Source organism: Microcaecilia unicolor, chromosome 4 (assembly GCF_901765095.1).
Source record: "Microcaecilia unicolor chromosome 4, aMicUni1.1, whole genome shotgun sequence".
NCBI lineage: Eukaryota > Metazoa > Chordata > Amphibia > Gymnophiona > Siphonopidae > Microcaecilia > Microcaecilia unicolor.
Genome location: NC_044034.1, coordinates 9,391,927 through 9,419,816, shown reverse-complemented (window position 1 = coordinate 9,419,816; position 27,890 = coordinate 9,391,927). Strand labels below are relative to the sequence as shown.

Sequence of the window (27,890 nt, the reverse complement as noted above, 5' to 3'; positions counted from 1 at the left end):
GTGTTACAGAGAGAGTGAGGGCATCTCTCTCCCCTCCCCCTCTGAGTCCTTCACTGTTACAGAGAGAGGGATTTTGTGCTGTGCTGTTTTCCTTCACTCATGGGGAAACCGGATATCTCTGGCGCTTCACACTTCCGGCTGGAGGCTTCATAGAACGTTGGTCTAGATAATGGGCTAGGAACCCCAGATCCTTGTTAAGTCCTTTCTGTTGGGTGTTAAAATATTCAATCATTCTGACTTCAAAGGTCTTACGTTCTTGTATGGTTTTAAAGTTATAATGTGAAATGGAAACTGAATTCCTGCCTCACTTTTGCAAAAGCTGCCCCCTTCCTGAGATCTTTGCTTGCTGCAGAGCTGGGCTATGTCTCTGCCCCAGGATCCATCTTACACACAGGAAAGTTCATGGGAAGAGGTTGCTGTTCTCCCTGCAGCTCCCAGACCCCTGGGTCTCTGTAGCTGGGAAAAAAAGGGAGGAACTAGGAGACAGGAAGGAGGGCAGACAGCCCTGGTGTCTGCAAATTACACAAAGACACTCCTTTATTTTGAAGATGTGAAACAGAAACTGAATTCTTACTCTCATTTCCTCTAAGAAGCATGGCAGCTGCAAATGCTGCTGAGAGTCTGCGAGATGAAGCTTCTTGTTCTATCTGTCTGGATTATTTTAAAGATCCAGTGATGACAGACTGTGGACACAACTTCTGCCGCTCCTGTATCACTCAGAGCTGGGAGAGGAGAGACACAGACTTCCCCTGTCCCCAGTGCAGGGAAACGTCTCAGCAGAGGAACCTCAGATCTAACAGGCAGCTGGCAAATATGACAGAAATGGTGAAAAATCTCAGTCAGACTTCAGTGAGACCAAAAGAGGAGAATTTGTGTGAGGAACATGAAGAGAAACTGAAGTTGTTTTGTGAAGAGGATCAGAGAGCAATCTGTGTGGTGTGTGACAGATCCAGGGATCACAGATCTCACACCGTGATCCCAATAAAGGAGGCTGTGCAGGAATACAAGGTCTGTATCAGTATCTTTAGTATCACAGTGTGTCCTGGGGTCACAAATCTCATACCATGAACTCTATAGAGGAAGCAGAGAGATGAAGGTGTGTGTATTTAATGATATTACTGAAAATTTACTTTTTCATTCCCATAAAACTAAACGGAGTTGAATTAGCAGCATTTTGAAGCATATGAGTAGTAAGATCAATCATCAAAACTTGAACCCTGGCTGCTGTCTATTCAGGCATCTTCCATATACATTCAGGGGTCAATATTCAGCCTGTGAGTTGTGGCTCCCAGAAGGAATACAGGTATTGCCAATACTCCATGCTGTACCCAAGAACCTAAACACATGATAATAATGAATAATCTTATTGAATTACCCCCTCGTAATGCTGTTTCATCTTGTCTTACATTTCCCTCTCTCTGTAAGAATGTGATATATAAAACAATTCACTCTGCTAATTTCTCCTATCAAGGCACCAAAATTCTCTTCCTAAATCAATCAAGTTTACAGCTGATTACCTAACTTTTACAAGTCTTCTAAAAACACATTTCTTCAGTTTGGCCTTTCTGAATACAAAGAATTTTACCCACACCCTTTTCTTGATCTCGTTTCTCATCTAGTCCTGCCTAATTATTCTCTCACTTATCCAGCCTTAATTATTTCTTTACCCTTGAGATAGTGTAAATCTCTGATTAGGACACCTTGTTCATGGTTTAGTTTACCTGGTTAGATATGGGGCACTGGAACTGAATATCACTGGTACCCACATATCTCTCAGTTCCACCCTGACTGCCCCCGAATCACCCCTCCCTCCACTGTCTGGACAGAACTTTTGCCAATATTCAGTGGCACTGTTGGGTTAAGTGCTGTTTAATATTGGCTCATGGCCAGTTCAGCACGATTTAACCAGGCAGGTTATATCACTTTGAATGTTGACCCATCAGACTTCAGTTCTTTCAAAGAAACGATCTAAATTGGAAGGGACATCTCACATTTACAGTCAAGTCTGAAATTGTGGCTATAAAAATAATCACATGCTAATCAATGATGTTTAATGTTCACAGGAAAAACTTAAAATGCACCTGGAGCCTCTGAAAAAGGACCTGGAAGATCTTCTGAAGTTTAAATCTACTGAAGGGAAGAAATTTGAAGAGCTGAGGGTGGGTGTCTGTGTCTCCTTCTGAGCCAGTTTCTGTAGGGTTTTTGTTCCTTTCAGTACTTCAGTCCCATAAATCACCTGAATAAGAGAATAATAGACTTCAGTCTGCTTCGTTACTTATAGTATGGAAACTATTGGTTCCTTATTGGCTGAGAACAGGCAGATTCTGAATCTGTATGTGGAACAAAGGAAAATTGTGACATTGTATTTCTTGCAGAGAGGTAGTGTGATGTGGGTTGCAAAATGGGAAAGGAGAACTGGGCTCAGGCTTGAGGCAGTCCAGCAGTGTTTGTCTCCACCACCCTCTTTGTGAAAAAGTACTTCTTAACGTTACTCCTAAGTCAACTTTCTTGTAACCTCAATTCATGTCGTCTAGGTCTACCACTTCTCCGTCTCTGGAAAAGATTTGTTTGCATATTAATACCTGTCAATTATTTAAATGTCTATATAATATCTCCTCTATCTCTCCTTTCCTCTAAGGTAAACTTATTCTGTTCATCAGAACTAGAGTAAATGAACTGAGGTTACAGGATGTTCGACTTAGGAGTAACATCAGGAAGTACTTTTTCACAGTGAGGGTGGCGGAGACAGAAAAAAAATTGTAATAAACAAACTAAAAAGAGGTGAGTTAGGGTCAAATCAATTATACCCACTGAAAATGTAAATAGTCTTTCAACACTGAGGGCCAGATGCTCTAAACTTTACGAGTCAATAACGAGGCAATAACGAGGACGTAGTAAACCTTGGCATGCACTAAATACTTTTTTCCGACGGCGGTAGCAGCTAACGCAAACGGAATGCAGATGAATGAATTGTCTAGAAACCCTATTGAAATGAGATGCACTAAGGTTTTCCGCTTGCCCTAATGCTGGAAAATGCCTGGAAAGCTAACGAGAGGTCTGTACCTCTCTTTGGGGCTGTGCGGGCTTCGGAAACTTAAATGTAAAAAAAAAAAAATCGGGAGGGGGCAAAAATGCTAGTCAGGAGCGTCCTTTATTTTTCAGAGTCTGTTTCAAGACACTTCCCTGATGGAGTCTATTAAAACACTGGCCACTCTCGGAAGTTCATTTGATGCATCTGCACCGCTAAGATAAGTGTTGAAACACAGACACACATGATATAGATAAAAATTCCCTTTTTAGTATATGGCAAGTATTCTGAGGCTTATTACTTCCTTTTTATCTTGGAGCTATTACATTTTGAGAGGGTATAATTGATTGGAGACAAAAATGGTGACCAGAATTCAAACATTTCAATGAGTGGGGGCAGCAGAGACCTGTCAGCTATTCTTGGAAAAACATTCAGATCTCTGTGAAGGCAGGAAAATGCCTGTTAGTAATTTACCAGCTGAGATAGCAGAGAAAACATAAGTTAGGACAAGAATGAATTATATAGTCAATACTGAGGATCTTAATTCCTGAACAATTTAATCATCTCACCATTTGAGACTAGAATTAAAAAAAAGAGATAGTGAGACTGAAGAGAGAGATTAAAAAGGTTGAGTAATAACTTGAAAATATTAAGAATCATTTCTTCAGTGGGAAAGTTAGGGAATATTATATTTTTAAATAAAAGGAGTTAGATAATAGATTATTGAAGAAAAAGATGCACAATAGAACATATAAATAATGGAAAGATGGGATTCTTGTATTTGTTATAGATAGGCTAGTAGGGGGAGAATAACAGAAGAAGACCCTTTCATACTTACCTGAGGAGGAGGAGGATGGGTATCTTTCAATACTGGTCCATGCAAGAAGGATTTTCCTGGAAGACACTGAAAGATAAAAGAGATAAATGATTGAGAAAAATACACAGACACTAGAATGTGCTCATAAAGAAAAATTGACTTAATTGAGAAACACCCTGTTGGTGGAAGAAAATATAAAAGAAAAGAAAAACACTTGTAAAGTATCTTGTTTATACCAGACTCATTTCAAAACAATTTAAATGAAAGTTCAAGCAAAGAATACTGAAAAACTAAGGGTGATATGATACAGACGTTCAAATATTTGAATGGTATAAATCCGCAAACGAACCTTTTCCGGAGATGGGAAGGCGGTAGAACTAGAGGGCATGAAATGAGATTGAAGGGGGGCAGACTCAAGAAAAATGTCAGGAAGTATTTTTTCACGGAGAGAGTGGTGGATACTTGGAATGCCGTCCCGCGGGAGGTGGTGGAGATGAAAATGGTAACGGAATTCAAACGTGTGGGATAAACATAAAGGAATCCTGTTCAGAAGGAAGGGATCCTCAGGAGCTTAGCCGAGATTGGGTGGCAGAGCCGGTGGTGGGAGGTGGGGCTGGTGGTTGGGAGGCAGGGGGTAGTGCTGGGTAGACTTCTACGGTCTATGCCCTGAAAATGACAGATACAAATCAAGGTAAGGTATACACAGAAAGTAGCACATATGAGTTTATCTTGTTGGGCAGACTGGATGGACCGTGCAGGTCTTTTTCTGCCGTCATCTATATAAATCGGGAGATGGCCAGCGATCTCACAAAAGCGGTATTTTGATACCATCGCTGCTATCCCATCGCAGAGCCGGCGAAAAGTCCAGGGGGCGTGTCAGTGGTATAGCAAAGGCGGGGCATGGGCGGGCATGGGCGTGGCTATCAGATGGCTGGCTTTAGCGTATAATGGAAAAAACAAAAGCGGCTTTAAAAAGCATTTCGCCAGTTTTACTTGGTCCTTTTATTTTCACGACCAAGCCTCAAAAAGGTGCCCCAACTGACCAGATGACCACCAGAGGGAATTGGGAATAACCTCCCCTTACTGCCCCAGTTGTCACCAACCCCCTCCCATCCAAAAAAAAAAACTTCTTTGCCAGCCTCTATGCCAACCTCAAATGTGCCCCCTCACTCTGGCCCTGGCCTCCCCTACCGCCGCAGTTCAGATACGCCCCTGCTTAAATGTCTTTGTCCTACTTCCAGAAATTCCCAAGGAAAAGGGGAAAGAAGGTACATCTTTTAAAAGCTGCGTTTTTATATTGATAAAATAATTCTGACAATTGGCTTATACCATAACAATAGTTGTACCTCTCTCTTGGTACCAGTTCATAGAATTGCCCCAAAGTGCTTTCATCACATCATAGCTGAGGTAATCCGCTCGGTGAACTGTGACATTATAGTAAGGACTGATCTGGTGACACTCACTGACTGTTACATGTACATTTCTGCTCATTCAGGGATGGGTCTGTCCTGATGCCTTTTAACTGAGTTCCAGGATACAGATTTCAATCTTAAATAACTCCTTTGATGTGGAAGCTCATTTTCATCTAATATAATCATGTGTAACCTGCAACTTTTGATGGGATTTTGAGAGCTCCAGGATAGAGTTGCGGATTCTGGATCCTCTGGTATCACAAAGCTTAGCGAAGGTGGCGGACCTCACATGTCACCTAGATAGGATTCTAGATAGTGCTGGGGAGGAGTCGGCTGTCTTGGTACATGTGAGTACCAATGACATAGGAAGATGTGGGAGAGAGGTTCTGGACGCCAAATTTAGGCTTTTAGGTAGAAATTTCAAATCCAGATCCAGATTTGTTAGGAACTGGGCAACATTCTGGGGAAGGGGGAAGCCTATTCCGAAAGGATGGGCTCCACTTTAACCAGGGTGGGACCAGGCTGCTGGCATTTAAAAAGGAGATAGAGCAGCTTTTAAACTAGAAATGGGGGGAAGGCCGACAGTTGCTCAAAAGCGCATGGTACGGGATAAGGTATCTTTCAAAGATATCACCAAAACAGGGAAAATAGAGTATCCTGATAGTGAGGTTGCAAAAGAGACCGTAGTAGATCAGGTTTCCTTAAATAAAAATCAGACAAAAGATTGCAAATTAATATTGTCAAGTACTGAGCATGATGTAAATAGGAACAACAAACGTACTTTGAAATGTCTATATGTGAATGCCAGAAGCCTAAGCAATAAGATGGGAGAGTTAGAATATATTGCACTAAATGAAAAATAAGATATATTAGGCATCATTGAGACCTGGTGGAAGGAGGATAACCAGTGGGACATTGTCATACCGGGGTACAAATTATATCGTAGTGATAGGGTGGATCGAATTGGTGGATGGGTAGCATTGTATATTAAGGAGATCCTTGAATCAAATAGAATGAAAATTCTGCAGGAAACAAAACACATGATAGAATCCCTATTATTGAAATTCTATGTGTAAAGAGGAAAAGGATAGTGATAGGAGTGTACTACCTTCCGCCTGGTCAGGATGAACAGACGGAAGTACAAATGTTAAAGGAAATTAGGGACGCTAACAAACTGGCAACACAATAACAATGGGTGATTTCAATTACCCCGATATTGACTGGGTAAATGTAACAACGGGACACGCTAGGGAGCAGCTGGTACAGGAGCCAACGAAAGAAGGAAAAATTCTAGACCTAGTCCTTAGTAGAGTGCATGATCTGGTGCGGGAGGTAATGGTGCTGGGGCCGCTTGATAACAGTGATCATAATATGATCGGATTTGATATTAGCCTTGAAGTAAGTATACATAGGAAATCAAATACGTTAGTGTTTAACTTTAAAAAAGGAGACTATGATAAAATGAGAAGAAAGGTGAAAAAAAAAACTTAGAGGAGCGGCTGCGAGGGTCAAAAATTTACATCAGGTGTGGATAATATTCAAAAACACCACCCTGAAAGCCCAGGCCAAATATATTCCGCGTATTAAAATAGGAGGACAAGGGTGAGCCGGTTGATATTGTGTATCTAGATTTTCAGAAGGCGTTTGATAAAGTCCCTCTTGAAAGACTGCAGAGGAAATTAGAGGGACATGGGATTGGAGGTAATGTCCTACTGTGGACTGCAAACTGGTTGAAAGATAGTATTTATTTATTTGTAGCATTTATACCCCGCTCTTTCCCGCTCGATAGCAGGTTCAGTGCGGCTTACAAAGTATGGTACATAGTATCACAGAGATAATACAAAGTATGGTACAAAGTATCAAAGAGATAACACAGTTATATAGAGTGGGACAAAATTATGAGATGTGGGGAAAGGATTGGAGTGTGGGTATTGTTTGTGGTGTGGGTTAGGTTCGAGACTTTGTAGGGTCATTTGGGTAGGCTTGTTTGAAGAGGTAAGTCATCAGTAGCTCTCGGAAGGGTAGGTGTTCGCTGGTATTTTGGATATGTCGAGGTATGGTGTTTCAGAGTTGGCTGCCTATAACAGAGAAATAGGATGCTTAGTAGGTTTTGTATTTGAGGCCTTTACAGTTGGGGAGATGAAGATTGAGATATGTTCGAGAAGATTTGGACCGATTCCTGGTTGGAAGATCGATCAAGTTGGACATGTAGCTTGGAGATTCGCCATTGAGAATCTTGTGGATCATAGTGTGGGCTTTGAAGTATATTCGTTCCTTGATAGGGAGCCAATGTAGCTTTTCTCGAAGTGGTGTTGCGCTTTCGAATCGTGATTTGCCAAAAATGAGTCTTGCTGCTGTGTTTTGGGCGGTTTGGAGTTTTTTCATGATTTGGGCTTTGCAACCGATGAAGAGTAGGATTAAAAGGTCAATATTCACAATGGAGAAGGGTAGTTAGTGGGGTCTCTTAGGGATCTGTGCTGGGACCTCTGCTTTTTAACATATTCATAAATGACCTAGAGATGGGGGTAACTAGTGAGGTAATCAAATTTGCCGATGACACAAAGTTATTCAAAGTCGTCAAATCACGGGAAGATTGTGAAAAACTACAAGAGGACCTTACGAGACTGGGAGACTGGGCGTTTAAATAGCAGATGACATTTAATGTGAACAAGTGCAAAGTGATGCATGTGGGAAAGAGGAACCCAAACTATAACTACATCATGCAAGGTTTATTTATTTATTTATTTATTGCACTTGTATCCCACATTTTCCCACCTATTTGCAGCCTCAATGTGGCTTACAAAGATCTGTTATTGTTCAGCATTGGGAGTCACGTACCAAGAAAGGGATCTAGGTGTCATCATTGATGATACGTTGAAACCTTTTGCTCAATGTACTGCTGCGGCTAGAAAGCAATAGAATGTTGGGTATCATTAGGAAAGGGATTGAAAAGAAAAATAAGGATATAATTCTGCCACTGTATCGCTCCATGGTGCGACCGCACCTCGAGTATTATGTTCAATTCTGGTCGCCGCACCTCAAAAAAGATATAGTGGAATTGGAAAAGGTGCAGAGAAGGGCATCAAAGATGATACAGGGGATGGGATGACTTCCCTATGAGGAAAGGCTGAAGAGGCTGGGGCTCTTCAGCTTGGAGAAAAGGTGGCTGAGGGGAGCTACGATAGAGGTCTATAAAATAATGAGTGGAATGGAACGGGTCGATGTGGCGCGTCTGTTTACGCTTTCCTAAAATACTAGGACAAGGGGGCATGCGATGAACCTGCACTGTGGTAAATTTAAAACGATTCGGAGGAAATTTTCTTCACTCAACGCGTAGTTAAACTCTGGAATTCGCTGCCGGAGAAAGTGGTTAAGGCGGTTAACTTAGCGGACTTCAAAAAAAGGTTAGGCGGCTTCCTGGAGGAAAAGGCCATAGAATGTTATTGAATGGACGAGGGAATAATACACTATTTCTAGGATGGGCAGGACAAATTGCTTGTTCTTTTGTCCACTGTCAGTGATAGGGTGCTGGGCTCGATGGACCCTTGGTCTGTCCCAGCATGGCGATGCTTATGTACTTATGTACTTAAGACCAAACGACAGCCGGCATGGTTAAAAAGTGAGGTGAAGGAAGCTATTAGCGCTAAAAGAAAATCCTTCAGAAAATGGAAGAAGGGAAGGGAGGAACTAGGGAGGGCTTACATAAATTTCAAAAACTATATAGGTTTAAAAAACTTAAGGGTCATTAGGTATTTGTTTGCAGCATTGATCACTAAAATGACTACTGTATTTGGTTTGTAATGTAGGGCTGACAGATTGAAGCCTGATTAATGTTAAGTTTTGTAATACTTTTGCTGGTGTGTAACTGGCTAATATACCTTGTCAATGCTAAATAAAGACCTTAATAAATTAAAAAAAAAGAAAATGGAAGAAGGAACCGAATGAAAATAATAAGAAACAGCATAAGGAATGTCAAGTCAAATGCAAAGCGCTGATAAGGAAGGCTAAGAGGGACTTTGATAGCGTTGGAGGCAAAAACAGATAGTAAATAATTTTTTAGGTATATTAAAAGCAGGAAGCCTGCAAAAGAATCTGTTGGACCGCTAGATGACCGAGCAGTAAAAGGGGCGATCAGGGAAGACAAAGCCGTAGCGGAGAGATTAAATGGATTCTTTGCTTCGGTCTTCACTGAGGAAGATTTGGGTGGGATACCGGTGCCGGAAATGGTATTCGAAGCTGACGAGTCGGAGAAACTTAATGAATTCTCTGTAAACCTGGAGGATGTAATGGGGTAGTTTTACAAACTGCAGAGTAGCAAATCTCTTGGTCCGGATGGTATTCATCTCAGAGTACTGATAGAACTGAAAAATGAGCTTGCAGAGCTATTTGTTAGTAATATGTAATTTATCCTTAAAATCGAGCGTGGTACCGGAAGATTGGAGGGTGGCCAATGTAACGCCGAATTTTAAAAAAGGTTCCAGAGGAGATCAGGGAAATTATAAACCGGTGAGTCTGACGTCGGTGTCGGGCAAAATGGTAGAGACTATTATTAAGAACAAAATTACAGAGCATATTCAAAAGCATGGATTAATGAGACAAAGTCAACATGGATTTAGTGAAGGAACATCTTGCCTCACCAATCTACTACATTTCTTTGAAGTGGTGATCAAACATGTGGATAAAGGTGAGCCGGTTGATATTGTGTATCTGGATTTTCAGAAGGCGTTTGCAAAGTACCTCATGAAAGACTCCAGAGGAAATTGGAGAGTCATGGGATGGGAGGTAGTGTTCTATTGTGGATTTAAAGCTGGTTAAAAGATAGAAAACAGAGAGTAGGGTTAAATGGTCAGTATTCTCAGTGGAGAAGGGTAGTTAGTGGGGGTTCCCCAGGAGTCTGTGCTGGGGCCGCTGCTTTTTAACATATTTATAAATGACCTAGAGATGGGAGTAGCTAGTGAGGTAATTAAATTTGCTGATGACACAAAGTTATTCAAAGTCGTTAAATTGCGGGAAGATTGTGAAAATTACAAGAGGACCTTACGAGATTGGGAGACTAGGCATCTAAATGGCAGATGACGTTTAATGTGAGCAAGTGCAAAGTGATGCATGTGGGAAAGAGGAACCTGAATTACAGCTACGTCATGCAAGGTTCCACGTTAGGAGTCACAGACCAAGAAAGGGATCTAGGTGTCATCGTTGATGATACGTTGAAACCTTCTGCTCAGTGTTCTGCTGCGGCTAAGAAAGCAAATAGAATGTTAGCTATTATTAGGAAAGGAATGGAAAACAAAAATGAGGATGTTATAATGCCTTTGTATCGCTCCATGTTCGTTAACATCAGGATGTGCTGGTATATGACAACTTACTTTGTTGGTTTTTTTTTAGTTTTTCAAAGCTTTATTGAAAATAGAGTCAAATTTAACAGTAGTAAGCAGAAAATGAAGAGACCCTTTTACTAAGCTGCATTGGTGGCCCGGGCGGTAATTTAATTTTTTGCGCGTGTCTGTTACAAACGCCAGAAAATAATTTAAAATTTTCCGGCACACGGCAGAAACCAGGTGGTAATCGTCATTCTACATAATTTTTATTTTACCGCACATCCATTTTCAGCCGTTTTTTACAGGCTTGCTGAAAAATGGATCTGCTCATGCCCAAAACACGAGCCTACACCAGTGCAGGCCATTTTTCGATGCGCCTTAGTAAAAGGGCCCCTAAGTCTTAAAGATTTAACAGCCCTTCATCCCCTCCCTCCCTCCCTCCCTCCCTCCACCCCCTCCCCCCCAACTGTGACCTCTTGTTTTGAAAGTGCTCGCAGTGCTGTCGTTGAAGAGAAAGTAGATCAGTGAAGAACCACCACTCAACAAAATGTTCAAAAGGGCAGGGCAAGATTGTGGGGGGAGGAACGAGAAGGAAGCTGGGGCTAGATACTAGAAGGAGAACAAGAAGAATGAGATGCTAATGAATACTGAGGAAGGGGGAGAATGGGGAGATGCAGGGAGTAGATGATGGGGAAGTGTGAAATGGAGGCTGCTTGTGGTAAGGGGTAAGAGCAGGAGAGGACGGAGACCCCTCTTCTGCTCACTTAGAAACAATATGGGGACAACAGTGGTACCGGGATGAGTACAGTTCACATGAGGAGAGAGGCAGAGGGAGTTTGTGGGTAGGGGGTGGAGGAGATACGCTTCTGAGTATGGTGAGAGAGGAAGGCTGGGAAAAGAGTGGGTGGTGAGTGGAGGAAAGCTGTGCTGGAGTCACCACTGTTAAAGGAGGGAGTGCTGTACCAGAGCCACCACTAAGAGGAGGGTAATGGAGTGACTGCAACAAAATCACTCTAGTGTTACTGAGAATTATCTCTCGTTTAATCCAGAGTGAGACACAGATCAAACGACAGAAAGTGGAGTCTGAGTTTGAGGAGTTACAACAGTTTCTGAATAAGGAGAAGCAGATCCTTCTCTCGAGACTGGAGGAGGAAGAGAAGAAGATTCTTCAGAGAATCAGGGAACATGAGACCCAGCTAGAAGAACAAAGTTCTTCCCTCATGCAGCTGATCTCTGAGATAGAGGAGAAGATTCAGCAGCCGGCCACCGAGTTACTGAAGGTGAGATTAGCAAATATATTTCTAAGGAGGTTACAGTTCTTCCAGGAAGAATCAGGGAATTCAAGTAGCAGATCAAAATATCTTACATAAGGTCCTGAATAAGGGCTGATTTTTCTGCCATCAGCTGCACTTACCAAATCAGAGCTTTTAAAATAATTTCATGGGTCTTAAATGGCCAAATGCTCCTGCTCTGAAGAAGGTGTAAATTGTTGTATGTGTTCTTCACATGTACACACAAGTCATGTGTTTTTAATGATCAATATTTGACTCACTGAGTGAAAAGGTACCAAACGTGGGTTACAAATAATAGAGACAAAGGCTATAAACATTTGGAAGGGTAAATTGGGCACCTTTCATTTTTGAAAGTTTTGTGTACTGTAGGGTCAGTAGAGAGGGATTATGCAACTTTTTCACAACGTTGATGTTTTTCATGTTCTACAACCTAAAAACTGTGGGTAAACATTTCTCATTTTTTAAAGATGTAGTTAGTCCATTCCTGAGGCAGAAATTTTGCAAGATTATACAGTTGATTTCACTCTGTCCTCTCCCAGTGGGTCACATACGCATACATCACAACCTCCATCTCCACTCTCCCAAACCAGGCCCTTGAGAATGTCTACCTGCAGATCATGGATCACAGCCACTAAGGAGGTTTCAGTACTGTTCCCCATCCAAAAGTCTGATTGATTGGCATGAAGGACCTGTGTTTTATCTAAATACTTGAAAAGTTCCCCAAGTATCAATTACAACTTAGGAGATAAATGGTAGGTTTGAAACAGGCTGATACACTTGTTTCCATAATGAGTTTGGGTGTTTCTTATAAATTTTTGGATGCTGATCATAGAAATGGCATCAAAATTTTGTAGCTGTTTTGTGATTGAGCAGAGCTGTGAGTAGAGTATCCTAATGTATAATGTGTTCTCATAAACTGTGAAATCTAACTAGAAATATTCTCTGTCTCATTTCCCTTTAGGATGTGAAGGATGCCCTGAGCAGGTACAAGTTAGTTTTCTGTCATTTTCTATGTGGCTGGATGGATTTTGAGTGAGAAAGAAGGGAATTAATTGATTGGTGAAAGGGAGAGGAGTAGCCTAATGGTTAGTGTAGTGGGCTTTGATCCTGGCAACCTGTGTTCGAGTCCCACTGCAGCTCCTTGTGACCTTGGGCAAATCACTTAACCCTCCATTGCCCCAGGTACAAAAAAACTCTGATTGTGAGCCCCTAGGGACAAAGTACCTGTATATAATGTGTACAGTGCTGCGTATGTCTAGAAGTGCTATAGAAATGATTAGTAGTAGATGTGGAATTGAGAATGGGAGAAAGAGAGGTGGGATTAAGTGAGGAGAAGGAGAACTAAAGGTTAGAGGAAGTACTGAGAAATGGAGGGGAAGAGATGGAGGATGAGGAGGAGAATTACAGATCTATTTTCCCTTCCCTCTGATTCTCCTATTTCCTCTCCCACCAACCTCGCTGTCCTCACCCATTTGGCCCTCCGTGAATCCTCTGTTCATTCCCCACCAAACTTCACCCTGTGAATCTCCTTTCCACCTCTACTCTCCCAGTTTTGTTGCCCCTCAACCCTAGTGCAGAAGGAGTTGCTGGTGATGGTCTCTGCTCTGACGCTGTCTATAACAAAGTAATTCTATCAAAATGTGTTTATATTTCTTTGAAGGGTGAATAAACATGTGGCATAAACCTATTTTTAGACGTTTTTCTATGAAGTCCATCAGAAGTGCGTCCAAATCTCAAGGGGTGTGTTAGGGGCGTGTTCAGACGGGGACTTATGCGTTCTTAAGACTTAACGTTTTTCAGTCATAATGCAACAAAACAAAAACATCCAGGTCTAAAACTTAGAAGTTTTGAGCTAGACCTGTTTTTATAACGAATAAGGCACAAAAAGGTGCCCTAAATACCCAGATGACCACTGGAGGGAATCAGAGATGTTCTCCCCTAATTCCCCCAGTGGTCACTAACCCCCTCCCACCCCCTCCCAAATTATGATGAAAAACATACTTGCCAGTCTCTATGCCAGCCTCAGATGTTATACTCAGGTCCATTAGAACAGCATGCAGGTCCCTGGAGTAGTCTAGTGGTGGGTGCAGGCTCCTACCTCCCCCTACCTGTTACACTTCTGGACGAAACTGTAAGCCCTCCAAATCTCACCAGAATCCCACATATAGGTGCCCCCTTCACCCGTAAAAGCTGTGGTAGTGGTGTACAGTTGGGGGTGGTGGGTTTTGGGGGGGGCTCAGCAGACAAGGTAAGGGACCAATGGTGAGATGTGTACCTGAGAGCCAGTGGTGTACCGAAGGCGAGGCGGTGGGGGCGGTCTGCCCTGTCGTCTCCGCGATTTCCCTGCTCCCTCTGTCCCGGAACAGGTTACTTATCTACAATGACACCCAGATCTTTTTCTTGAGCGCTGACCCCCAAGATGGACCCTAGCATCAAGTAACTATGATTCGGATTATTCTTTCCAATGTGCATCTCTTAGCATTCGTCCACATTAGATTTCATCTGCCATTTGGACGCCCAGTCTTCCAATTTCCTCAGATATTTCATAGTCCACACGTGTTTTAACAACCTTGAATAGTTTTGTATCATTTGCTAATTTGATCACCTGACTTGTCATTCCGATTTCCATATATGTTAAATAGTACCGGTCACTGTTCATCCTCCTCCGTTGAGAGAAATGACCATTCATCCCTACCCTCTGTTTTCTGTCCAATAACCAATTCCTAATCTACACTGGTTAAAAGATAGAAAACACCCAGCTAATAAAGTCCACCTTCTACATTATCCTGCCTAACACCTCCCTTCTCTCTTCCTTTACCTAATCTTTGTATACTACTAATTTCATCTGATATCCTGGTATGACCATGTCATAACTAAACTCTGTAAGCCACATTGAGCCTGGGAAAGAAAGCCAGCAGATCAATATCACAACAAAAAGATTTTATTGAAGATACCGTGTATGAACAAATCGCTCGACACAGGCCGTGTTTCGCCCACCTAGGGCTGCGTCAGGGGCTACAATGAACAAATATATAATAATTATCATAGATCCTAATAAATAAAATATAACACACATACGAGCATAATATATCAAATATATAAATTGACAAAAAACAAATAATAAAATATGGAATATTACTAAGTATACATAGAGAGTATACTAGAATAAGCATATCGCTACGCACTGTCCAATATAAATTATTTATATATATATATATATATATATATATATATATATATAAAAGAAGTGTATGTAATGCAATAATTGTATGACAGTGCATATAAACATATATATAAAAGCATAATAAAATCTGACATCACATAACAGCAAAGCAAGGGCACTGGTATAGGTTACGAACTTCAATACAAATATGTATAAAAAATGTATAAATGAGATAATAAAAGGCACATACCTAATTTGAAACCTCTATGTGAAAAACACAAAAAAATCAAGCCTTAGGATGGATGTTTGCCAGTATTCTTAGTAGACTGGCCACACGGACATCCCAGCAGAGCAGTGGGGCGCCCTAGGAGGTCCCAGTTAGACATCTTACCACTGCCCCATTATCTTGTAGGGTGAGCCTTCCAAAATCCGTAGAAAAACTACTGTACACATCTACAATAGCCCTTATGGCTGCAGGTGTCACCTATATGTAGGTACAGTAGGCTTTTGGTAAGTTTTGGAGGGCTGATACTTTCCACCACAAGTGGAACAGATAGAGGGAGATATGGGCCTGGTCCATATCTCTGACCACTAGGCTACTCCAGGGACCTGATTGCTGCTCTAAGAGGACTGACTATCTGAGGCTTTTCATAGAGGCTGTTATATACTGTTTCTTTCACATCTTTGGGGGTGGGGGGTGGGAGGGGGTCAATGACCACTAGGGGAGTAAGGGGGGGGACATGCCTTAAACTCTTCAGTAGTCATTTGGTCATTTAAGGCACCTTGTTGTGACTTAGTTGTGATAAAAACAAAACATATAAATTGTAGCCCTGGATATTTTTGTTTTGTTCCATTGTGGCAGAAAAACATCTGAGTATTAGGAATGCCCAAATCCCACCCCTAACACACTCCCTTGCATAGCAAAATGTTTAAAAAATGGGTTTCAAAAATAGCGATTTCCAAATGCCACTTTTTGACTGTTTTCTTATTTCAAAAATCAGTCCCATAATCACAGAAAACTGAGTGTTCATGGTATATTTCATTCCTTCCACTGTTTACATCTCTATCCCCTGGGTGTGAACATTTCCCAGAATAATCCCAGTTACTCTCTAACCCATAGGTGTAAGAAAATGAAGTTTCCAGAACCAGAGGCTGTTTCTACTGATCTGAAAATGGGTTTCCAATTGAGCTTCCCTCAGCAACTGAAGAAATGGATTACAAAATTTGGAGGTGAGGAATTGATCGCTTTTTTTTTTTAATCATTTATTTATAATTTTTTCATTTTACAAGGATCACTTGCAAAACAGTAAAACAGAGATGATTGTACATTAAAACAATATTAGAAGAAAAAAACAATCACAACAAGTTAAATGGATTTTATACAATCTTTCTCTTTCTTAGACCACAAAATAAATAGGGAGAGTGAAACAAGACAAGGAGATCAATTTAAGCAACAGCAAACAAAGAAAACATGGTATTAACCCGATTATCCCCAGTTATTATTTATCTAAATCATTATTCCACATTGATCATCTGGTTGGTTTCTTCAAGACCATAACGGTGCATAGTCCATCAATTTCATTGGAAACATACTTATTGTCCAATATTAGTGAAAGTAATACACCTGATTTCATTTTTTTCCCCTTTTAAAACCAGAAATTGTTTAACAATACAAACCCTTGAATCTCCAATCCAATTCCCGCTGATTAAAGTAATCCCAGTTTCACAGGCTTCACTCCTTTTGAATTAATATATTAAGAGGAATCATTTCAGAGGAAAAAAAAACATTAGGAGTCATACCCGGAACTCTGGGAAAACAGCAATCTCGATATTAATCATCTGTAACAATATTCATTTTGTTCAAATTTTTCTGGTCTTTTATCATTTTCAAATCTTAACCGTTTCCTACTTCAGTAGAACTTCATTTGCTCTATATTCTCAAAGGATTTGATTAGATTATCCATGTGGCTCATTAACAAGACTATATCTGAAGCAAAGTCATTCTCTACCACCGTCAGGTCCTGGAGCACCCTCCAGATGACATTCAATGCAACCTCCACGGGAGCCAAAAACTCCAAGCTGATAACTCTTAAGGGTTTAGGAGTAGCACCGCCAACACGGGTTCAGCTGTAAACGACTTCCGTTTCAGCATACACTCCTGACTCACTCCTCCACTCCTTTGGGCATGGTGGTTAAATGATTTTTGAGCGATGAAGTTGTTTCCAGGTCCAAGAGCATCGACGCTCCTTCGTTGGCGCTAATCAAAGGACTCATCAACCCAGTCATCTATGGGCAGCTCGTCACACAGCGGTCCCACACTTGCTGCACAGGGGACAAAACGCTGGTCATCGGCGGCTGACCCCTCATTGTCCCCTTCCTCTGTTAAGGCAGAGAGGAAATTTCAAGTGAACAAAAACTGAACTTCAGAGGACAGCTGGGCCGTTGAGTGTAGGAGCTTCAGGTCACCATCTTTCCCCTCTCCCTAATTTGGGACACTGTTTGTCTGGTTTCTCCTCAGGAGCCTGTCTGATATGGGTAACCCTTCAGCATAGCCCTCTGAGTCATTGAAACACGGAAGCCCCTCCACCACTTACAAGGTGGTGTCCCTTCGGAGGGGAATTGATCGCGTTTTAATTTGGTTTGTCTTCTTTTCAAATGCTCTGGATAATTCCACTAAAAATGTGCAGAAATAAAAGTATAAATCTGAGTTCTTTGTCATCAAACAGATGAATCCATTACGAATGGGTTGTGTCCACCTACCAGCAGGGGAGATAGAGAGCACTAAAAAACCATAGTGCCTCATGGCCAGCTAGCTCCATCTGCCTCTTCAGTATTCTCTATCTCCCCAGCAGGGTGATTGCAGCTTTTTCAGCTCCTTCTAAATTCTGCCTGGGGTGGCTCCTGAACTTTGCCAGTGGAAGCAGGGGTGTTAAGGCTATTGTAGCTTCACTTTAAAGGCACATAGGTTAGCCCTTTCCCTGCCTTACCCATCCCCCCAGTGGATGTGGACACAGTTCGCTTTTCCCTGCCCTTTCCTACTCTTCTGCACCTCCAGAGTTGATTTGATTGCCTCTTTTGCTGTTTCCTCTACAGAGTTAAAAATGGAACCGGGTGGCCAGGGTGAGTTTTCTCCCCTGACTTTGTTTTATTGATGCCCCCCTTACTGCCCCTCCAGCGGATTCTGGCCTGGGACTGAGGCGTTTTACCCTGATAGCTGGCCACAAGAGAAGCGCAGAAGGGTTAATTCCCCTTTGGAGAGTGTCGCACCCCCCTTCCCCCCCCCCCCCCCCCCGCCATGGTCGGGTGGTGGAGACTGAGGGGTCTGGCAGGCCCTCATGGCCAGAGGAGCCAGAAGAAGGTGCAGAGTTGCCACAGGATCTGGATGATCCGTCCGCGGTGAGGATTTTCTACCGTGAAGAGCTGCCAGCGCTTATTTCTGATGCCTTACAGGCCCTCTCTATTGAAAATCCTGACAGGGGCACGGCCTCCTCTGTGAATCCTAGGATGGCTAGTACCAAAAAGCCTGCTTGAGCCTTTCCTTTGCATGACTCCATCCATGAGCTTATTTCAGCTCAATGGGCTGACCCCGAGGGACCTTTGAAAGTTTCCAGGGCAATGGGGCAATTATACCCTCTAAGTGAGGAACATTTGGCTCGCTTTGCAGTGCCTAAAGTGGATGCCCTAGTCACGGCTGTGACAAAAAGGACTACCCTCCCTGTTGAAGGAGATGTGGCCCTGAAGGATATGCAAGACCTTGTCTGAGGTGGCCCTGCGGATGGAGTCGGCCTTGTCCTTTTTGGCTGACGCCCTTTATGATATTGTCAGAGCTTCGGCTCAACAGATGGCTGTAGCAGTGGTGCCTCGCCGTCTTCTGTGGCTACGGCATTGGGCGGCGGACATGGCCTCTAGGCAAAGGTTGGTGAAGTTGCCCTTTCAAGGCCTTCTCCTGTTTGGTGAGGAGTTGGAGAAAATTGTGAAAGGCCTGGGGGATGCCAAACCCCAGGCCTCGGCCTCCCTCCAAGGGTCAGGCGGTTCATTCCTCTTATAAACCTCGCTTCCGAGAAGCTAGAAGGTACCGGCCTTAAGAGTGCAGCATTTTCACATGGAAACCCTGCGCTCCGTCATTGCGGCGGTACAGCCAGGAGAGTTTCTCACGTCTCTGGACCTGAAAGAAACTTACTTGCATATTCCAATTTGGCCCCTACACCAGAGGTTTCTGCGGTTTGCGGTGATGGGAAAACATTTCCAGTTTCAGGCCTTGCCTTTTGGCCTCGCCACAGCTCCCCGAACCTTTTCCAAGGTTATGGTGGTAGTAACTGCATTTCTCAGGCGAGAAGGTATCCGGGTTCACCCGTACCTAGACGACTGGCTCATCAGAGCGGACTCTGCAACAGAGAGTCATCAAGCTACAGCCAGAGTGGTCTCAGTACTTCAATCTCTGGGCTGGGTCGTCAATATTGCCAAAAGTCACCTGACCCCCTCACAATATCTAGAATATTTGCAGCGTTTTCTCATTATTATGGTTACTTAAAGGGTGGGGGGAGGGAGTGAAAAAAGGAATGTTTTGGGGTGGGAATATGGTTGTTTAGCGCTTTAGAAATGTTAAGTAGTAGTAGTAGTATATGACTAGATTCATTTGTTTTTGTGGATTTTGCATTAAAATGAATACGAACAGGCTTATTTTCGAAAGAGAAGGGCGCCCATCTTTCGACACAAATCGGTAGATGGGCATCCTTCTCTGAGTCGCCCAAATCGGCATAATCGAAAGCCGATTTTGGGCGCCCTCAACTGCTTCCTGTCGCGGGGACGACCAAAGTTCACGGGGGCGTGTCGGAAGCATAGCGAAGACGGGACTGGGGCGTGCTTAACACAGGGCGTCCTCAGCCGATAATGGAAAAAAGAAAGGCGTCCCGGGACGAGCACTTGGCCGACTTTTTTTTTTTTTTTTTTTGCAACCAAGCCTCAAAAAGGTGCCCGAACTGACCAGATGACCATCGGAGGGAATTGGGGTTGACCTCCCCTTACTCCCCCAGTGGTCACGAACCCCTCCCACCCTCAAAAAACAATTTAAAAAATATATTATACCAGCCTCAAATGTCATACCCAGCTGCCTGACAGCAGTATGCAGGTTCCTGGAGCAGTTTTTGTGGGTGCAGTGCACTGGCGGACCCATGCCCATCCCCCCCCCCCACCTGTTATACTTGTGGTATAAATGTGAGCCCTCCAAAACGCACCACAAACCCACTGTACCCACATCTAGGTGCCCCCCTTCATCCTTAAGGGCTATGGTAGTGGTGTACAGTTGTGGGGAGTGGGTTTGGGGGGGGGGGGGTTTGGGAGGCTCAGCACACAAGGTGCTGTGCACCTGGAAGCTTTTTCTGAAGTCCACTGCAGTCCCCCCTAGGGTGCCCGGTTGGTGTCCTGGCATGTCAGGGTGACCAGTGCACTATGAATGCTGGCTCCTCCCATGACCAAATGGCTTGGATTTGGTCGTTTCTGAGATGGGCGTCCTCGGTTTCCATTATCGCTGAAAACAGGGGACGACCATCTCTAAGGTCGACCTAAATGTTGAGATTTGGGCGTCCTCGACCGTATTATGAAAACAAGAGATCTTGTTTGAGTCTCGAAGTTGCGCCATTGTGAATTAGAATTACAATGGCTCATTCATTTGATGTTCTTGCACATTAAGCTATAGAGAGAGTGAGTCATCATATCATATCCCAGAATTTATTTGACATTCTTGTACATCAAGTTCTCAACGTACACATGCCTGTACATATTGATTTTAATTATTTCTGGATTATCACTGACAAGATTCTGTTCCTCATTCATTTTATTATATTTTATATTGTTTGTATGTTTTTATAATTCAACCATTTATTACACTATGGTATATATGTAAATTTTTTTTAACTTTGAATTTTTATTGAAATAATATCTCAAACATAACAACAAGCCATTGGCTCCAGCATATGACATTGCAACAATTTAATTTTTATTTTAACATTATGCTTATAACCCTCTTATCCCCCCTGGTATGTATGTAAATTTATGTGTGGTCTGGATCTATAATCATATCTCTGTGTTTTTATGTTAGACCCTGAGGCAGGCGCTTGTGTGCCGAAACACGGCCCATGTCGGGTCTTTTTCACAATAAAGGACGGCTGTTATCTCTTTCTTGAAGGCCCAGTGCTGCTTTTATTGTCTGTGTTCAATGCTTGTATGCTATAATACCCTCTCTTTTGTGACTACGTTCTTACTTTATACCAGCTGTACCATCAGTTCTGCCCAAAGCAACAATGACCTTGCGTTGTCTATTGTCACTTCTATTTGAGTATAACCTGAAGAAGGAATGGGTGATAAGGCAAAGATTGTTTTATTTTGTTGCATTGCACCCTGGAAGTCATGTGTTTGCTATGTCATAAGCTTATTCCTGGGATAAGCAGAAGAAAATCTGTCTTACTCTTTTGGGATCTTGCCAGATACTTGTGACCTGGATTCACCACTGTTGGAAACAGGATACTGGGCTTGATGGACCTTCATTCTTTCCCTGGATGGCAGTTCTTATGTATGAATGTAATTATAAGACAATTGAAGGACATTTTTCTAATTCAAAATCTCTAACATTTCTCTCTTTCTTTATTGTTTTTTTTACAAAATAAAATCACATCCTGCAGGAATAGGTAAGTTTTATTCAGTTAGCAACTTATATATTTTAGAGTGGGCAATTAATGTGTTAATAACACCATAAATGCATTAATATTTTAACGCATACCATGTTGTTTGATGCTGCCTGTGTTTTTTTAATGCTGACCCACCCCTCCCCCACGCTTACCTCTACAGCAGGGCTTGGGATTTTTTCTCCTTCCTCGGAGCTGCCTCAAACTCCTTCTCTCCCCCTGCACGGACAGGCTCTGCAGATTCTTGAGCTGCATGGTGCATGAAGTTAGGGAAGGTCTCTTGAGACTTGAAACCGCGAGACTTCCCCAAATTCCTGCACTGCGTGACTCAAGTATCTGCAGAGCCCAATCACTGTGCAGGGCGAGACAAGGAGTTTGAGGCAACACTGAGTCTGAGCCCTGCTGTACAAGTCAATGTAGGGATTGGGGAAGAGAAACTTGGTGAAGGCTGTTTGAATCTTTCTTATTTAATGCCCAAAATTCTGTGATTAAGCGCACTTAATTGCATGATTAACATTTTTAATCTCATAATTAATCACTATTAACATTTTTAATCATTGTTCACCTCTAATATATTTTTGATATCATTGTACTTATTTCTCTTCTCTGCGATCTGATCATTGTTCATCTTTATTTTAATGCAGATTGGTGGATGGAATTTGGCAGATATACAGGTAACAATCTGATATATAATAATTATACAAAACCATCAAATCCACTAATGTGTCCTTTGACTGTGATTTCGCTTTACAAACACCTACAGTCAGTGTTAGGGATCATTTTCACCCCTGTGATAGAGAAGACAATGTGTGTTTCCCCTGATCAGGGTCAGGGAGTGATCCCTCTGGTTCAGACCTGGCAAGTTTCCCACATTCATTGGGAGACTCCAGTTTTCACAGGTTATCTCCGAAACTTCCCCGAGTGAATGCCTCCCACCCAGCAGTCTGTGGCAGTCCCAGGACTTTTCACCAAATAATACAGTACAGTTTGCTTCTGGAAATAGTCACCAAGTGTCCTAGAGTGGCCAAGAGGGATACAGTAAATAGCTTTTTATCATTGCCTCCAAAAACTGCTTTCAAAATGGAATAAACATATTTATGTTTCAACTTTTTTATTATATTATCGTAATAACAGACCATTATACAACACCAAAATGAGTATATATACAACACAGTCATCTAATTATATCATCAACAACTTGTTTGTAATAATTTTTCCCCCCCCCCCCCCCATGTTCCCCTTTCTCCCCTCCCTCCCTCCCCCACTCCTCCCCTCCAACAACTGATGTATTATTGTGATATTATTGCCAAAAGTAAAAATTAACATCATTTACATAATAAAGTGTAATAGTATCAACCTCCGATGACTTATGTGTTTTTCATTTGTTATCCTCCAGTTTCGACTATATATTATATCCAATATCACATCTTGATCATAATATCCCCCTCCCCCCCTATTTACCTATAGATATGTCTTCTGTTATCACAATTGACACCCAAACAAAAACACACAAACAAAAAAAAAAAAAAAACCATATTATTACAGATTGTTAAGAATTCGACTTCTCCCTCTGTGAGTCATCCCATCCAAATAACACCCCCAGATTTTTAGAAAGCGCTCTTTGCGTGGAATAAACATATTTAATCTGATGACCAGATTAAGACAAGAACTGTTTCCATCTGAATAATACAATATAGTTTGCTTCTGGAAATGGCCACCAAGCATCCAGGGGGTGAGTTACAAGCTACAGGTACCAATTGTAAGAGAAAGAAACATGTGATGTGTCTTAGTGACAAAATAGGTGTCTTAGATAAGCTTCATTCCAGCATGTCTGTTTCTGCCTTTGGCCACAAGCTAAATTTTAATGAATCAACAATCTGATCCATCCAGCAAAAAAAGGAAGAGATTCAGTGGTCTGTTCGTGAAGCAGAACCAGAAAGTTCCAAAACTACATCTGTGCTTCATGATGAGTCAGTAGAAAAGATGGAAAAGTGGTTAAATTTGTGGATTATGCAAATGGTTGATTAAAAAAAAGCACTGTGGACAGCATTGCTGTGAGGATGAAACCAAACAGATTTATAAACACATCACCCAGGGTCAGGAAAGCGTGAAACACTTTTCTGCTAGTTCTGGCTGTCTTGTGTTGGGGTCTGCACCCACCTTAGCCAAACCCCAACTGGTTACTGCTAGAACACCCAGGTTCTTCGATTTCTTTCTTACGCTAATACACTAATAAAACAAATAGTACTTACTCACTCAGAAGTGAAATAAAAAGAAAAGTTTATTCTGGAAACAAGTAAATTGTAGCTCAAGCAGAGCCTTATAGCAAGTCTGAAATACAGAAAAGAAATTATTAGACTTCCTTGGGTCCACTCCAGTTCACTGCCCTGGAAACAAGGAAGCCCAACCTACATAGATTTCCCTCATTTTTATACAATTGATTTAGTACATGTTATACAATAATCCGGAAACTAATTGCCATTTTAGCACATCCCACTAACCAATCATCTACTTTCCTAATCCAACACATCTGACTTCTGTTCTATCAATTATCAGTTCATACCCTAATTCCTAGATAGCAGTTACACCAATCCACCTGATCTGAGTCACAAAGCCATCTTCACCCACCTACTAGTAACTTCTCTCCCACTATACTTTCTGTCACAAATTCCAAGCCCACCTCCTCATGCTACTTCAGCAGTTTTTTTTATATCATATATCCAACCTATATACCACCTGACCTTGTGGTTAAGCTAGCAGACTGTTCCCAACTTCCCCTTTTCACTATCCAGATACAATGTGGTTTCAAACTGTATGAAATACAGGAAGTCTTGACCCAATAATTAATACAAATCAAAATATCCATTAATGTTATCTTAATTACATTGGACCATTCTATATGCATGTACTTATCTTTTAAAAGCTTGTAATAAAGTTCACAATCAATAATTTCTTAAACTGCCTGGTACAGTATCTTGCCCATGACACAACCTTAACACTGGTCAGCAAAAATATAGAAAAAAATAGGGTTTTTTTTTTCCATTCTCGTGACACACTCTCTCACCCAGATCTTGTATAACTGTCTCTCAGCCACTCACATCTGTCTCAGTAAAAAGGTCCACTTCCCCTTCTCCCATTTCTTGCACAACAAATCACACTAAATGTATAAACATGTTTTGGGGTCCATTTAGTTAGGAGTGTGGGTCACATGGGTGTCCTTGCACAATTTCAAAAGGTCTGATCTAGCTAGCAAGGCTTGAAATCAGCACACAGAATAATTAGGGGGATGAAATAAATCTTACAGGTAACCCTTGTTTTATTATCCAGAGGAGTGCCCTGAAAATACGAACATTAGGGGTCCTGACCCCCCCCCCTCCCCAAGTTCCCCACAACTCCTCCTCTCTTTAGCAAAACACCCATAACACTACCATTCTTCTGTGATAGGGTGTGGTGGAGGGGAGAAGTGAAGGACAGGGTGTGAGGAGAGAGAAAGGACCAGCCAACAAGGGTAGGAAAAAAGAGAAAAAATAAAGTGGGTCATTGATAAGAACATCAGAAAATGGTTACAAGATATCAAACAAAGGTACCAGGTTGGGCTTCATCATAGATGAACAAATCTTATAGGCAATCTGGGTTTATATCCTAAAACTAACTATAAATATACTTGGAATCAAAAAGTTCAAAAAGAAAAGAAACGTATACTGGCTGTTGACCTTCTTCATCGGGATACTTAAGACCATTGTATGGCTGTACAACTAAGATTATGGGGACAACAAAAAGAAGTTAGGTGTTCAATAAACCATCGTGAATGCCGAGAATGGACTGTACATCCAAATAATTTTTGTAATCAACAGACTGGTCTCAGCCTCCATCTGGTGCAGTGGGATGTGTCCTCTTCTGGAATAGGATAACAACACTGAACCTGTGGGATGGGACAGATTGAGCCAGTCTGGGTTTTACTTCCATTGCTTTCAATGGAAGCAAAACCCCAGACTAGCTCAATGTGTCCTCCTTTCTCTGGAGCCATATGGTAACCCTGGGGTGGGGAGAAGAAGATGTGCTGGACCTGGGGTGGGGGAAATGGAGATATTTATTTTATTTTTTATTTTTCTTACATTTGTACCCCGCGCTTTCCCACTCATGGCAGGCTCAATGCGGCTTACATGGGGCAATGGAGGGTTAAGTGACTTGCCCAGAGTCACAAGGAGCTGCCTGTGCCTGAAGTGGGAATCCAACTCAGTTCCTCAGTTCCCCAGGACCAAAGTCCACCACCCTAACCACTAGGCCACTCCTCCACTGTTGCTACTATTTGAGATTCTACATGGAATGTTGCTATTCCACTATTCCATGTAGAAGTCGGCCCTTGCAGATCACCAATGTGGCCGCGCAGGCTTCTGATTCTGTGAGTCTGACGTCCTGCACGTACATTCCACTAGCAACATTCCATGTAGAAGTCGGCCCTTGCAGATCACCAATGTGGCGCACGTACGTGCAGGACGTCAGACTCACAGAAACAGAAGCCTGCGCAGCCTTCTAGTGGAATAGCAACATTCCATGTAGAATCTCCAATTGTAGCAACATTCCATGTAGAATCTCCAATAGTATCTATTTTATTTTTGTTACATTTGTACCCTGCACTTTCCCACTCATGGCAGGCTCAATGCGGCTTACATGGGGCAATGGAGGGTTAAGTGACTTGCCCAGAGTCACAAGGAGCTGCCTGTGCCTGAAGTGGGAATCGAACTCAGTTCCTCAGGACCAGAGTCCACCACCCTAACCACTAGGCCACTCCTCCACTTGATGGGGGGGGGGGGGGGAGATGCACCTTTACTGGTGTTATATAGTCAGAGCTCTTTTTTTTTAATTCAATATTTTGGGTGGAAGAACAGTAGATGGAAGAAGTTATTTTTATTACTCAGATTTTTTGTTTGTTTGTTTCAAGCCACTCAGGGGTCGATATTCAAAGCAATTTAACTGGCCAAAAATGTCTCCTGACTAGTTAAATAATTTCTTTGTGCTAAGGTGTCCCTACAATCAGCCCCTCCAAGTGACACACTGATTACAATTTATAAGAAATTACTAGTTTACCTATGAAAGGTTATTCATATACTTCCTCTGTGTACATCCATATGTTGCACAAGACGGCATGTTTGAAAATATAAGTGAGATTAAATAAAAATTCCACCAATAAAGAATGGCAGGGAGGATGCAGCAGCTCATATTTGCTTGCTTTGTTTTGAGAGTACGGGGATGACGGCTGAGTGGGGGAAGGGAAACATAGATTAAACTAATTGGCTTCAACGTTTTGACGTCATCCCATCTCCTGTTTTTATCCAGCTCCTTGGTATGAATAGACTGATTCCGATAGGGTACACTGAAAAGCTGATATCCAATAAGATGAGTCAAATCTATGAGGCAGGAAGGTGATAATATCCAATAGCAGAGCTCCTGTCATAGAAAAAGTGATTGACTGAAGAACCAGGAAATGAGGGTTAGAGCTGGGTATGTGAGGAGCCAATGAAGGTTAGAGCTGGGTGTGTGAGGAGCCAATGAGAAGTGTTTGCTCATGTTTATTAATGTGTCTCCTCTCCGCAGTAAATGTGACTCTGGATCCTCAAACGTCTCGTCCTGATCTTGTCCTGTCTGAAGATCGGAAAAGTGTCAGAAGTGGAAACACAAGACAGAAAGTGCCGGACACTCCTCAGAGATTTGATGATGAGCCCTGTGTGCTGGGGAGTGAGGGCTTCACCTCAGGGAGACGTTACTGGGAGGTGGAGGTTGGGGATTTGAAGTTCTGCTCATTGGGAGTGTGTAAAGACTCTGTGAGGAGGAAGGGGAGGATCAAACTGTCACCTGAGGAAGGATTCTGGACTGTGAGGCTGTGGAATAAACAGAGTTGCTGGGCCCTCACCTCCCCTCAGACCCATCTCCCTCTAAGTGAGATCCCCCGGGCAGTGGGGATTCTGCTGGACTATGAGGCAGGAAAGGTCTCGTTTTATGATGCAGAGAATAAATCTCATCTCTTCACCTTCACCAACACCTTCACAGGGAAACTCCGACCTTTCTTCGGGACTTATTCTGATTTTCCTCTGAGAATCCGCCAGGTACCAGCCTGGAATTAAACAGCAGGACTCAGGATTAATATTCCCAGACTCTCTCTCTCTGCTTGACAATTTGTAG

General features: G+C 42.3%; 1 protein-coding gene across 3 annotated transcripts; it reads left to right on the top strand.

Annotated features, from left to right (window-relative positions):
* Positions 1-205: 205 nt before the first annotated feature.
* Positions 206-27,890, top strand: LOC115468288 (E3 ubiquitin-protein ligase TRIM39-like). 3 transcript variants are annotated; one of them, XM_030199904.1, is made up of 8 exons: positions 206-1,008; positions 2,064-2,159; positions 11,625-11,855; positions 12,829-12,851; positions 16,151-16,260; positions 21,708-21,713; positions 22,355-22,384; positions 27,306-27,890. In XM_030199904.1, exons 1-8 carry the CDS (start codon positions 595-597, stop codon positions 27,830-27,832), a joined length of 1,437 nt encoding a protein of 478 aa, XP_030055764.1. In that variant the 5' UTR covers positions 206-594; the 3' UTR covers positions 27,833-27,890. The 3 variants fall into 3 exon arrangements, with proteins under 3 accessions (XP_030055764.1, XP_030055766.1, XP_030055767.1); XM_030199906.1 differs by lacking the exon at positions 21,708-21,713 and adding an exon at positions 16,975-16,980; XM_030199907.1 differs by lacking the exon at positions 21,708-21,713.

Excerpts from the sequence above, each read along its gene's own strand:
- LOC115468288 (XM_030199904.1), top strand. The coding sequence starts at position 595 with ATGGCAGCTGCAAATGCTGCTGAGAGTCTGCGAGATGAAGCTTCTTGT. Across the intron at positions 1,009-2,063 it reads AGGCTGTGCAGGAATACAAG|GAAAAACTTAAAATGCACCT; the intron begins GTCTGTATCAGT and ends TAATGTTCACAG. Across the intron at positions 22,385-27,305 it reads GGAATTTGGCAGATATACAG|TAAATGTGACTCTGGATCCT; the intron begins GTAACAATCTGA and ends TCCTCTCCGCAG.